Consider the following 14,721-nt stretch of genomic DNA (forward strand, 5'->3'; position numbering starts at 1 on the left):
ATGTGAAAAGGCTATCTACCATTTGATTCCAACAATGTGATATTCTGAAAAAGACAAAACTATAGAGATAATAAAAAGATCAGTGGTTGCCAGGATTGGGGAAAGAAAGGGATAAACAAGTGGTGTGCAGAAGTTTGGGCAGCGAAACCGTTCTGTATGATATCACAATGGTGGACACATGTCATTATACATTTGTTAAAACCCACAGAATGTACCCACCAAGCATGAACCCTAAGGTAAATTACGGGCTTTGGGGGACAATGATGCGGCAATGGAAGTTGCCCCCCAAGTCTAACAAATTTCCCAGTCTGCTGCGCATGTTGCTGGTAGGGGAGGCTGCGCATGCGTGGACAGGGGATGTACGGGAACTTTGTTCTTCCTGCTCAATTTTGCTGTGAACCTAAAACTGCTCTAAAAAATAAAGCCAATTAAAAAAAAAAAAAAAAAAAGAACAGAGATTAAAATGTTGGAGGCTGATCCAAACCTAGAAGTTATGCAAATTTGCCAGGGTATAAAAAAGATGCTCACTTGTAAGTTGGGCAAGACAGTACCAAAGTTCTGTTGATAATTTTTTAAAAATAAAATCCTTATCCACGGGGGATGTGTTCCAAGACCCCTAGCGGATGCCTGAAGTCGTGCATCTATGGAACCCTACATATACCACGTTTGTCAATCTGATGAGCGAGATGCCCACTAAGCGACTAACGGGTGGACGCTGGACTAAAGGATGATTCACGTCCTGGGTGGGATGGGATGCAGTGGGAAGGCACGAGATTTCATCACGCTATTCAGAATGAATAAAACTAATGAATTGCTTATTTCTGGAATTTTCCATTTAATATTTTTGGACCATGGTTGACCACAGCTAACTGAAACAGTGGAAAGTGAAACTGAAGATAAGGGGGGGACTAGTGTATTAATTTTACTATTTTTTTTCATTTACTTCTACATTCATAACCAACAATAAGAATGTTTTTAATGTGCTGACAAGATTTTTCAAAAGTCATGGATAATCACATTTTCCCCCAGTGACTATTGTTTTCAACAATTTCGACTTCAATCATTTTTACAATTCCATGCTACTGTGGAAAACAAGAACTGCCTCTATAAACGAGTCATTTAAACAGAATCTTCCAAATAACATTTAGATTGTCCCCCAGAAGTCCATTTTAAAATATAATATTGGAACATCAAATTTTAATTTATGTTAATATAACATTGTACTGTTACTCTTAGTATGTCAAATCACATATGGAAACACACTAATGAAATAGATGGTCTTACACTTGAAAGGCAGTGCATAGGAAAGAGAATACAGACTGGAGAGGCCAAATAAGAGCAGGGGGTGTGGGAGAGGAAAAAAGAAAGAAAAGAAAAGAAAAAAGAGGGGAGGGGAAGGGAGGGGAGGGGGAGGGGAGGGGGAGGGAGGAAGGGAGAGGGAGGGGAGAGAGGGGAGGAGAGAAGAGGAAAAGAAAGAAAAGGGAGGGAGGGCCCAGATAGGTATGATCTTACATAAGATGTTTCTTTCCTCCCAACAATGTCCTATAAAATTAGAGAAAAATGTTAAATGCTTTATAAATTAGTAAGGATCACACATAAAAAGAAAATACATTTCCCAAGTACTTTGATTCTTTGCATTGAATTTTCTTGACATTAGTGATTGTTAACAAATGATAATAGGATGTAAGAGAATCTCATTACAGTGCTCTCCATCATGTAATCAAGGCAATATAAAGAAAAAATTACCTTTTAACAAAAATTCAAATAATACGCTAAATAATGAAGGTAATAACTTTTCTTCCCTCTTACGCATGACCATTTTTCTCCTCATTATTGAATTCTTTTTTGTTTGTTTTGAGACAGGGCCTCACTCTGTAGCCCTGGGTAGAGTGCAGTGCACTCTACCCACAGCTCACTGCAACCTCAAACTCTAGGGCTCAGGAGATTCTCCTGCCCCACCCTCCCGAGTAGCTGGGACAGCAGGCAAGTGACACCATGCCTGGCTAATTTTTCTATGTTTTGTAGAGACTAAGTCTCACTATGTTGCTCAGGCTGGTCTCGAACTCTGGCCTCAAGTGATCCTCCTGCCTCAGCCTCCCAAAGTGCTAGGTAGGATGACAGGCATGAGCCACCACGCCCAGCCCACATTATTAAATTGACAAGCTTTAATGAAAACAGAATTTAGTAAAAGTGAGAAAGCCAATTGTGCAAAATTAACAAAATCCAAAGTAAGATAACCAGTCCTATGTGTTTATACAAATCATAATTCAAATATAAAATGCAACCATGGCCAAGTTTCATAAGGAAATATTTAGGCCGGGCGCGGTGGCTCACGCCTGTAATCCTAGCACTCTGGGAGGCCGAGGTGGCCGGATCGTTTGAACTCAGGAGTTCGAGACCAGCCTGAGCAAGAGCGAGACCCCATCTCTACTAAAAATAGAAAGAAATTATATGGACAGCTAAAAATATATATAGAAAAAATTAGCCGGGCATGGTGGCGCATGCCTGTAGTCCCAGCTACTCGGGAGGCTGAGGCAGGAGGATTGCTTGAGCTCAGGAGTTTGAGGTTGCTGTGAGCTAGGCTGACGCCACGGCACTCACTCTAGCCTGGGCAACAGAGTGAGACTCTGTCTCAAAAAAAAAAAAAAAAAAAAGAAATATTTAGCACCATCATAACCTTTAGGTCATCTTTTTGCAATGAAGGAAAACACATTCCTGTCTCCCCTTGTACCCAAATTAAATGTCTTCTTGCTTACAGAGAAAGAGGGAAGTGGCTGGAAGGGGGAATCAGAGCAGAAATTACATTATGTATAATTAGAAAAAAAAAAACATTTTGGGGAAAAAAGTTAGAAGAGTCAATTCCTTAGTTTTATAGACTGCTTAAGGGTTGCACATAAGGTAACACAAATAGAAACCAAATCTCCTCATACCTCTCTCTCTCTACCATACAATAACACTAAGTGCTAGGAACAATAGTAATGTTTCCATACAAATATCTACAGCCATAAAGTTGTAAGTCTATGGGGTCCCAAAGAGTTATAAAAACAAAGGCACTTCTATCCCTGTGTGACTTGCATTAAAAAAAAGGTCACTTCAGTTCGTCAAGATATTACTCCAACTGTGTGCTCCTTACTGATCATGGATCACAATATTCCTTGGCATCGGCCCTATGAAGAGAATAATGAAAATACAACCTAATAAATTCTAATCTACTGATAAAAATCGTAAGCATATAAGATGATCTCATTTGTGCTCAATTGTATATATTTTTAAGAGTAAGAAGGAGGGTTATCAATATTAAAAAGGGTGTGAAAATACAACTTAAGATCACAAATATTTTTATTAAACCCAAGACATAATAGAGCATTACACGAAGAACCCAACTACATATCGTCAGAGATAAAAATATGGATATAACAATAACAAAAGAAATAGCCTATCATTGAAAATACATTAATACAAAAAAGTTATGAGAAATCCATCGTGAGATTTTAAAAAGTCATGTTCCCAATGATTTGACTAAGTGACCTGGGTACGCTGATATGCTAGGAGGTAGGATTAACATTTGAGTCCTTTTAGTCCTGTAACGCTAAAATATATTGAGTCTGTTCAATATACCTTCAAGATTGGGTTAAGTCTACTAAGCCATGAGTTCTCAAAATCTATAGTATCTAAATAATCACTATGAGAACTTTATTCACCTTCTAAATGCAGAGGGTTGTATTACCTAGCCTCTTCACAAGTTAGGATACCTTGAAAAGTATGATCTGCAAAAATTAACAAATCTTTCATTTATAAATAAGTTTATTTATAATGATATTTACATAATAAAAACAAAACACTTGAAACTCACAAGTTATACAAAGAAACTGGTGTATAATAAAAACAGCAATATAGACTGACAGGCAGAAAGTTAAAGAAAGATTGAATAAAGAGTTAAATATCAAATAGACAACTTTACTTCTTCTAACTTTCACTTTGTCACCCACACTGAATTGGAATTGAACAATGGCTCTCTCTTTAGGCGGTCCTGTACTGGAAATTCTGGAAACTGGCAAATTATATTTTGATAAGAGTTTTAAAGGCAATGACCTATTTCCATGCAGTACCTAATGCTGCCTTACTACGAAGTCACGTTCAGTCTGCTTTGAAGTGAAACAGCTTTAAGTTAATCGGTTGTGCCAGGCTAGAAAAATGTCACTGACATTTTGCTGATGCGTGGCGTTGTGGCAGGAATAAACTACCATTTAGAGAGGAAGAGAACTGGAGCAGAGGTGACTGGGCAACAGTTTCAAGAGAAGCAAAAGCCAGGAGAGGGAAATCAATGAAAACATGCACAAGATTAGGCAGAGTAATAAGCACAATTAGTGCAGTTGGGAAATGAACAGAAGGAATTAATCTCCATGGACCAAGGTATGGGCTTCTTTAGTTACTACTCACTGGAAAACAACTTAGTGCCTAGCCAAACAAATGTGTTTGAACAGAATTACTTGAGAGGACCTGGGGGTGTCAGTATATGGAATGCCACCTTTAAATTCAGGTTGAGTTCTTGTTGACATTGGTGAACATCTGCTTCAAATAGCAATAAAATGAAAGCTATATAATCTATACAGCTGCAGTTTTAAACTAACGTAATAAAAAAGAACTTCAAATGGGACAAGCAAAAAACAAGACATAAGCATTGTCAAATAAGGCACATGTAAAAATCTACACACATTATCCAGTGAAAGACAATATATATATATATTTGGAGGTAGAAATAATTACAAAAATACTGACATTTCTAAAGCATTAGCGTATTTGTTACAAACAATCACCAACTAATCCCCATTCAGAAAACTGCTTTGTAAAATGATTATTCAACATCTTCAGGACTTCATATTTGTGGCTTTTTTTTTTTTTTTTTTTGAAATTTCATGTGTGAGCGTCTGGAGAATTCAGTTAGTGGCAAAAAAGTTGTCCATACTATGAGAAATGCAATATGGAAATTATAAAAAGTTATAAATGTCCATAAACCCCATGGTCATCGTAATGTAAATGTCCTTGAGTGCACCAAGTTGATATTTCCTCATCAATTAGGAATTCACAATTCTTATTTCACAGGCCCATTGACGTTTTTAGTAACGTGGCTATATCCGCTGGCATAGTCCCTTCATCACCTGCAGGTCAGAGAGAGGCATTAAGAATTTTATAAAAATATTTTACTTTATAGAACATATTTTCTCTCTCAATGTTTTCTTTCGTTGGTAAATTCCTATTTATCTTTCAACGACCAGTTTATTTCAGTGTCACTCTCTGTTATAAACTTTCCTTAATTCCTACATATATTAGGGTTATCTCCTGTGTTCTTGTTCATATTGCCAGCATAGCAATCTAAGGTTATGTTTCTGATTTTATATAGATATAAATTAACATAAAGATACATAGAGATAGATAGTTTGAATCCTATCTAATTCATATAGTACATGGTACTCACTTCTTGAGTTTGCTAATTAAAAGAAAAACCATTATATAACAAACTGAGTAGGGAAAACAAAGACAACAAAGACCCCAAATCCCAATCAAACCAAAAATAATTTAATCTATACTCTTATTTTTGATCTAAAGATACAATCACTGACTTAGACCCACTCTACACACATAAAAACATTTTGAGTACAGTATACCAGTTGAAGATTAAATTAACCCCTGCAAATTACCTTTTATTTATCCGATGTTTGCCCCATATTTTAATTAAATAGGACCCCAGTATCTAGACATTTATAGAAGTTGTTTGAGATTTTTCTAAGACACCCTGTGGCACAGTGACATAGAATCTATCATCTCTGATCAATTCAATTCAGCACTCAATATTTTTAGGTGAACTGATGTAGTAATTTACTAGATAGTAACGACGGCACGGCTGGCAATTCACAAATATTTGCTGACCTGTTGCAGAAATGTAGCTGTGAATAATTTTATAAATTAGATGTGGCTAAAATACAGCAGAAGTCACTTCTCTGACCCTCTCTCACAAATATTTACTCCAGTTATAATCTAAAATTACAAGAGTTATCTATTCTTTTTTTCTGTAAAAAACATGTATATACACAGGAACACAAAATACTGCATAAACTCTTAGGGAGTTCACTGATACCCTTGCCTCCAAGCTCATCCACAGACTTGAAAACAGTCCATGAAACCCAAGTTGACACTTGTCCTAAATTAACTGACACCGCATTAGGAAGAATGCAGGGAGAGAAGGAAAGAAAGAAAAGAGTAAGGAAAAACTTAAACATATAATACAATAAATGTGCTGGTTTAAAAAACAGCTACAAAGGACAAGTGAGAGAAATCTGGACATGAACAATATACGATAATATCTGGAAATCACTGTTAATTTTCTTGGATCCAATGATGGTACTGCAGCAACGTGGACAAACATGGTGAAATACTGAAAATAAGTTGCCACGTTTGTAAGTGACTTTGTAATGGTCCAGTGGAAAAAAAGGTAGATGAAGCAAATGCTACAAATGTCCCAACTGTTAAATCACTCTACTTTCATTCATACTATGCTTTCAACATTTCTGAATGAAAATTTCTATAATAAAAAAGTTTAAGAGGAAGAAAATTTATCAATATCATCAATCATATTAACGGAGATAGGGAAAAAAAAAAAACCAAACCCAGAACACAATCTGTATTTTAAAGCAGTGGTTCTGATTTTAGCATGTATCAGAATCCCCTGGAAGGCTTGTTTATTGAGTCGCATCCCCAGAGTTTCTGACTAAGTATAGGAAGGAGTTTGGAATTTGCATTTCAAACTGGCGATTTCCCAGGTGATAATGCTCTTGCTGCTGGTGTACTTTGAGAATCACTTAGGTAAGCTCTAGAAACACAAAAATCTGATAAACATATGTGAGAGGAATGATGGTCTTTAATCTTCCACAGTTCCATGGACGAGGGAGCATACACATTGTTAACATAAAGCACATACACAATCACAGTGTTGTTTACCTTTTGTTTACAGAAGTAAACAACACTGTGAGAGGCGGAAAGAAGGGCATACATGTACTCTCATCAGTTCAGCGTCAAAATTATTTCAGTGAAACCAGGGGCACAGCTGAAGACAAAGTTACTGCAGTTAAGAGACTAAATAAAAGACATCATTGTATCCTTAGCCTATCAAATAAAACACACACTACGAAAAACTAATATATAAATAGCTTTAATAAGACAAAAGAAGAAAACTTCCTACAGAAGGGAAGGTGGTGGTGGTGGTGATTCTTTATGACTAAACATTTCAAAGTTCATGGTCTGGGAGCAGAGCTGAAATATGTTGCTATTTTAACGGACATTGGAGGTAAAATCAACAGGCAAACTTTTACACTGACCAAATTTATTTAAGTACAAATAAGTTACATAAATTACAACTAAAAATGATTGAACATACACATCACCACTGCTCCCATCTGAAATGCCATTAAAATACCATGGAGGAGAAAAGTGGAGGGTGGGGATTAAACTAAAGAGAAAGAACAGGAGAAAAAGACAACAACAGAGAGACAGCTCCCAACACTTTTCAGAAGAAGAAGTATATGGAAGAATGCAAACTGACTTTAGCAAAATAGACAAAGCAAAACCTCAAGTGTTTGGAGGCGGGAAGTGCAAGGCTATTTCATACCCAGATGCCACCTCCCCCACTCAAAGCTCAGGAAAGGAGGGTGATGGAAAACAGGAAACTAAGAATGCGTTGAAGGGGTAAAACCCCTAAAGCTCGCCCAACAGAACCAGCCATTTACCCCAGATGCACAAAACTGAAGATTTACTCTTTGGAAAACTGGAATCGGAGGAACTCTGGACTTAGGATAGTAGAGAATGTGAGAGGCTGTACTGAAAATAGGGAAATTAATTGTTTGAGTATGAGAACAAACATCCCTCGCCCACTTCCTCTCGGCTCTGAGAATACAGTCAGTTGGCTCATACCACCTCTCCCCACTATCTTCGCTTCACAAGAGACTGGAAAGTGTCCCTCTGAAGAAATGAACCAGCCCACGAGAAAAGACCTCCTGTTAAAGACAGTTAGGAGTCCCACAATCAAAAGCTGAGTCCCTGAATAACTAACTATCATGGTTATATTTAGAAACTTATTGTTAGGATAAAATCCATATATCTGGATATTGACTAGCATTGCTAAAAGAGAATTTAATCGCTTTATTAAATTCTAAAAGCTGCCTTAAAAAAATCGGGAAAAAAAAATTGCTCAAGTAAAATGTGCCTTATGCATTTGGCACTGTTGTATTTGCTAGATACCTGAAACTAGCAAGTTGCCACGTCCACACAATGCCTAGTAATTCCTGTTAATTATTTAAGTTATGATCATCCTACTTATCCTCATCCTTCAAGGCCTAACTCAATCGCTTCTTACTCCAACTGTCTCTAATGCCTGACTTCCCAAGATCCCACAGCACCCTGAAATAAATGCTATATAAGACAAGTATTAACTTGAGCATACACATCTCTATCTCTTTAAAGACATATGAAAATGTACTGATCTCTCTATAGTACAGCATGCCGAACAAAATACTCGGACACAGTAAATATTCAACAGAAGTTTGCTGAATGAAAATAAATCATTATCAATATTAGGAATACCCTTATTTATTAGAATAATAAAAACTATTTCCAATTAAATTTAACATTGAATAAGAAAAGCAAGGTATGGAAGAGTACACGCTAACTTGTGTAAAAAGGGAAAAAGAATACATATACTTGTTTCTATATGCATATTTTATTCTACATGCATAAAATAACCGGTAACACACTCTAAAAACCAAAGGCTAACATACATCACCACAGGGAAGCTGGGGGATGGGGCAGGAAGGAGGCTTTTGTTTGTCCTTTCACCTCTTCTGAGTTTTGAACTATGTGAATATATAATCTTTTCAAAAATATAGACATAAATAAAATTTTTAAACTTAGGAACCTTTAAAAATTATTCTTTTTAACAGGGTGGAGTGGGTTTGAGTTATTTATTTGAGGGTTCTCTTTAAGGTCCAACTGCTTCAATCTGAAAAGTTGAAATTTAATGGTTTCAAATTTCCCCCAAAAGTACATTTATTGCACCATAATATAATAAATATTTACTAGTCAAAATGAAATTAATGTAAATGTTAGGGTTCTTAATAAAAGTCAACTATGCCCTAAAATATAGTATGCCAACTATTTTAAATCTTTGGGTTCATAAATATTACTTACATGATAAGCAAATCATAAAACTGTAGGTAAAATAATAGATACAAATTTAATTTATTTGGGGGATGTTCTTATCAGAAATAAAATAAGGTATGAAAAAGACAGAATTTTCCAAAATCAACAGGTTTATATTAATTCTGGCCAAATGTATCTTGTTATTATAGTACTTTCAAAATAAGTAAACTTACCTCCTCCGTCATCCCTAAACTGAGTGCTGGTTAAGGACGTAGGCCATCTTTGTTACTCCCCTGCAACAGCTAATTTGATGCCTGGTCATATAAATAAACATTGAAGTTTCTGCTCACAATACCTTACCTTCATCAACTGTGGTCATATCTTGTTCTAGTTTCAATTTCTGTTGGTTAATTTTTAGCATGGATTCTTCAATAGTCCCTTGGCTTATTAATTTTATAACTAGCACTTCTCTAAAAGAAAGAACAAGACATGTCCATTGGTTACTAAATATAGTTAGTTGGATACATGTAAACCATATTTAAGAGTTCAAAAATAACTTGAAAGTGACAAGTATATCTTTAAATTTAAATTCTTCTTTTATTCAAACTACTTGAGATTGACATTTTCTGAGCTTTTAGCTTTCAGACACCCTTTCCTACTGATCTGAGAGAGATCTGTACTTTAAAAATTGCTGATAAAACTGTATTACAACAAACAGTTCTGTGTTCAGACAGAAATTACATTTTCAAGTAAGGCATCCTTTCTTTATCAGGTTCCAAGAAATAATTCTGTACAGTAAGGCAGTGTAGTAAACTAAAAACTCCATAGTAGGCATGGATAAACATTTGGTCCAAAAAAGAACATATCAGTATCTTTTGGAAATATAATATACTTCACAAAGAAGACACTGTTTGCTGTTTACATATGAAAGTAGAGTTGAACTGTAGTTACTTTCACCTGTTTATAGTCCTGTGACCAATGTCAACATTAACCTAAACCTAAAATAACCTACTACTCAAATAATCTATTTCCTAAAGGGTAGATAACAGGATAGCAATGGTATGTTCACTACCAAGTCTGCCTGGGTCTTAAACTGTCTAACAAGCAAGTCTTTTCAATTACTAATCTTTTTCAACTATGTAGACCCTTGATAATACTTCCTCTTCATGAACTGCAGAACTATTTGGGGTGAGAGTGGGTGGTTATTTTGCCTTAATTACTAAAAAATGGATAGGTTACATAGTGGAGTTCATACTCCACACTGCTGGTATAAAACACATTAGCTGCCGTGCTTTGCTGACAAAATTAAAACTAAGGCAGGTCATCCAACACACTATATTCTATACAAATTCAACGTGCATTTAATTAAAAATAAATTTCAACTAAAAACACTTACTTAGTCTGGCCTACTCTATGGCATCTGTCTTCTGCTTGTTTGTCATTATAAGGATTACAGTCAATATCATGAAGTATAACAACATTTGCTGAGGTCAGATTTATTCCTAATCCACCAGCTTTTGTTGACAATAAAAACACAAAGATATCCATATCGGTATTAAACTCATCAATGAGATGAATCCTATAAGGCAAATATATTAGATTAAATCTCACTAAAAATGTATATAATGTAATCAAAACTGGAAATAATCACGTTGCATGGAAAAGAAACCTGGAGATATATATGCATGCTTCTGCAAGGCATTGGGTACTTCTCCTAAGGCTGTATCATTGAAGAGCCCTCTCAATTCACCGGCTTCTTTTCTATACTATTGGTTCCCTTACTCACTCTTACTTTAATTCAACCACTCAGATTTGATTAACTCCCAAAGGACTATTTTGTCGTTCGTTTGATAACTTCTGGCTTATTTAAATTCTGTACATGGCTTTTTCAATCTTGAACCTTCTCAAAAGTCTGTCAGCTGCTACTAGCAAATAGCTAATGAACCAAGGACTTCAAGATCAAACTGTATCAGTGCATTCCCTTTTAGCATGACTTTTACCCTTATTCTAAGGCAGGGAAGAAAAAATCATTCTGGCTGATAAAAAAATAAGTCAAAATACATAATCCAATTTGAAAAACTAGAAAAAGTGTTCTTTGTTTAAGGTAATCTCTACAACCTTTGGGAATTAGAAAAGAACTTAATTACCCTTAACGTATGAAAAGCCTTAAGATTTTAAAATGATTAAAGATAGGGTGCTTTAGACTTTGAATGATTTTTAAACAGAGAAAATCTTAAGATGCACATAATTCTAATAGCAATTTCAAAATATATTTGTATGCAATTTGGTCAGAAAATTAAAAAAAATTTCTCTCATTTTAAGGTAATGATCTGAAGAATCAAACATAAGACTAAAAGCAACAAAATTCTATATGCTTTAGAAGTTTAAAATTCTAACAATAAATGAGTGATTTTCTGAAACTAAAGTGAAATATACCAACCTTTCAGAAATCTGAGTTTTTCCATCTAATCTGAGGTACCTATGCTGATGATGTTTTAAGAGAACCTCTAAAATATCCAGCATCATGGTAAATTGGCTAAATAATACAACTCTGTCACCCTGTGAAAATACATACATGGATCAGAAATGGAAATATAAAGTGATCATACATGGTATTCGAAGTCTTGGCAGGGCTAAACAATTAGGAATGGTACCCACATTATGTTGACAAGTTTGCAGAAAATTCTCTATGATACAAGTACCGATTGCTTCTTTAATAAAAATCAAGTAATGATACCTAAGATAAATTTCTTCTAGCTTATGTATGAATAAATTACCTTAACTTCTATTACTTCAGAGCTAAAATTTAACTCTTAGTTTTAGTTTTAAGAACAGTTAAATATTACTTCCTTTTCATAACAGAAAAATGTCAGCAAATGTGAATAGCGTGTATTTACTAGATTGTGATCTTACAAAATTAAGCTATTTTACACATAAAATGCAGTGTTACTTAAGTAACTATTTAACAAATAGTATCTTCTAAAAATTTTGAAGCATTCATATAGATTGTCAGCTATGAAATAATGACAATTAAGATTATTTTTTTTAAACATCAATACAGACATAGTCTACGAACTTCTGTTCGGAGGTTCCACGGAGAAAAAGAAGTAATCAGGAAAACGTTATGTACAAACATATCAAGAAAATGTTCAAAACATTAGGTTCTAGAACATAGAACAGACACAGGCTAAAACTTCAAGAAAGTCAAATCACACAAGAATTGCTTTAAGAAGTTTAACTAACTGGGAAAATGCAAGAGGAGTATCATTCTTTCTTAATACCTTCTGTTTCAATTCGGACAAGATGCACCCTAAAGCTCGAAATTTTCCAGAATCTAAAATTAAATCCATGTCTAACTGGAAGTTATTAATGTGTCGATATTGTTTACAAAGTACGTGCAGTTCAAAGTCTGTCATAACTTCCATATCTTCAAAGATCAGGTCAGGGTTAGCCTCACAATGTGTAGGTTCCTTAAAACAAAACAAAACAAAACAAAACACAATATATTTCAAAATAAAAAATTTTATAATATGATTAGAACATTTTAATAAAATTTTTCACATCTGATAAAATACTTAAATCACAGAACATTTTAGTGCAACAGATTTAGCAAAGGAAATTAATGTTCATTTTTCAGGTATAACAAAAGAGGGAAAGTACTTATCGTTTTAGAGATGACATAATGAATATATGAATATTTACAGATGAAATAACATCTAGAATTTGATTCAAAATAACCCTGAGGAGGGGTCTAGGGGGTACAGATGAAACAAGAGTAGTGTCATTACCAAATAACTAGAAAAGGGGTGAAGTAATGTTACATGGGTAGAGAGTTTGTTATACAATTCTCTCTATATTTATGTGTTTGAAATTCTCCCTAGGAAGTTTAAAATAATACAAAAAACTTTTAAAAGGAAAATGAGGCCAGGCACAGTGGTTCATGTCTGTAATCCTAGCACTTTGAGACTGAGTCTGAACAACATAGTAAAACCCTGTCTCTAAAAAGAACAGAAAAATTAGCTGGGCATGGTGGTGTGGGCCTGTAGTCCCAGCTACTCAGGAGGGTGAGGAAGGAGGATGGCTTGAGCCCCAGAGTTTGAGGTTGCAGTGAGCTATGATGATGCCTCTGCACTCTAGCCTGGGCGACAGAGCAAGACCCTGTCTAAAAAAAAAAAAAAAAAAAAAAAGAAAACAGGTTGCTTGCAACACAAGATCAGTAAGGATGAATAAGGGTAAGATGCTAAGGGAGAATAAGGCAAAAATAAAGAATAATGGCTAAAACTATAAAGAACAAATAAAATGAAGAAAATATATGGGAAAAATGACTCACTAAACAGAACACAAAATCTGACGGATTATTTATTAAAAAAAAAAAATTAAGGAGAGCATTATGGAAGTCTAGATCAGGAATTGGCAAACTTTTCCCGTAAGGGGCCAAGGAGTAAGTATTTTAGGCTTTGTAGGCAAGATGGTCCCTGTTACAACTACTCAACTCTGCCCCTGTAGTGAGAAAGTAGTAGTCAGAGATAACACAAATGGGCATGACTGTAAAACTTTATAAAAACAGTCACTGCACGAAGGCCATCGTTTGCTGATCCCTGATCTAGATTATCAATCAGTCCTTGGCTCTTCTGTCCCCCAAGTGAGCTTGAACTTGATCTTATATGTTGTTACAGGATTAATATGCCCATTGGGTTCAGTGGTTTGAGCCTAACAAATTAACCTCCTGTTCAATAGTGTTATAAAGCTCAGTGTTAGCATAATATGAAATCCTTACCTTTAGCATAAGCTGAGACATTTCCTTGAGTTTTTCAGCTGTGTAATATTGGCGATGTAATAAAGGATGATTGGCCATTTTTCTCAGCTGCATCATGACATTACACATTTCTGTGTTTTTTTCTGTGATCCAAAGAGTACACATTAAAAAAAAAAAATCAAGCTGATAGCTGTTTGTTGAAATATATCTCAACTTAAAGTTTTAAAATTATTTCTTCAAATCCCAACTCATTTTTTACAAATGAACAAATCCCACTATATGACTAAACAAAATGCAGCCCCTAGTACAAGGTTATTTTTCACATAAAATTGTGAAACTTGGATTATACCCATGTTATTGATAGATTTTTTCAATCTGTTGAAAAGACCCAAATAGAGTTGCTCCTGATTCTCTGACATCGTACACAACTCAATTCGATCTTTCTTGGGGGGTAGCTGCTTGAGCACCTGAGAAAGGAAAACAGTTTAAGATGATCATTCTAATAAAGAAGAAAACAGAATTTTTAGAAATCATCATAACCAAAAATAAGCAGATAAGAGTTACCTCTTCTTTTACTCTTCTGAGAATAAATGGCTTTATAATTTGTTTCGCATGTGCTATTCTCTCTTTTTCGTATATACTTTGCTCATCTGCTGATTTCTACACAAAATAAAAACATTTTCTTTTAGATTATTATTCATTTAAATTATCACAATAACGGTATTATACAACATCAAAATAGCCCTCACTGCAATCTGAGTTACCTTCCATAGAAA

At 34.9% G+C, this 14,721-nt stretch overlaps 1 protein-coding gene across 9 annotated transcripts in view; it reads right to left on the reverse strand.

The window, feature by feature from the left end:
• Positions 1-3,321: 3,321 nt before the first annotated feature.
• SMARCAD1 (SNF2 related chromatin remodeling ATPase with DExD box 1) overlaps positions 3,322-14,721 on the reverse strand; it is a 62,043-nt gene continuing 50,643 nt past the window's right edge. For 6 of the 9 annotated variants that reach the window (XM_069485502.1, XM_069485499.1, XM_069485500.1 and 3 more), the window contains 8 exons: positions 14,510-14,605; positions 14,295-14,412; positions 13,967-14,088; positions 12,471-12,659; positions 11,630-11,748; positions 10,586-10,768; positions 9,550-9,659; positions 3,322-5,159 (listed from right to left, as the gene is read on the reverse strand). In XM_069485502.1, coding sequence (XP_069341603.1) covers positions 5,098-5,159; positions 9,550-9,659; positions 10,586-10,768; positions 11,630-11,748; positions 12,471-12,659; positions 13,967-14,088; positions 14,295-14,412; positions 14,510-14,605 — 999 coding nt within the window. In that variant the 3' untranslated portion in view covers positions 3,322-5,097. The remainder of the gene's footprint in view (positions 5,160-9,549; positions 9,660-10,585; positions 10,769-11,629; positions 11,749-12,470; positions 12,660-13,966; positions 14,089-14,294; positions 14,413-14,509; positions 14,606-14,721) is intronic. The other 3 variants (XM_069485496.1, XM_069485497.1, XM_069485495.1) reach the window with 1 other exon arrangement.

The sequence above is a fragment of the Eulemur rufifrons genome, chromosome 13, assembly GCF_041146395.1.
Source record: "Eulemur rufifrons isolate Redbay chromosome 13, OSU_ERuf_1, whole genome shotgun sequence".
Classification (NCBI taxonomy): Eukaryota; Metazoa; Chordata; class Mammalia; order Primates; family Lemuridae; genus Eulemur; species Eulemur rufifrons.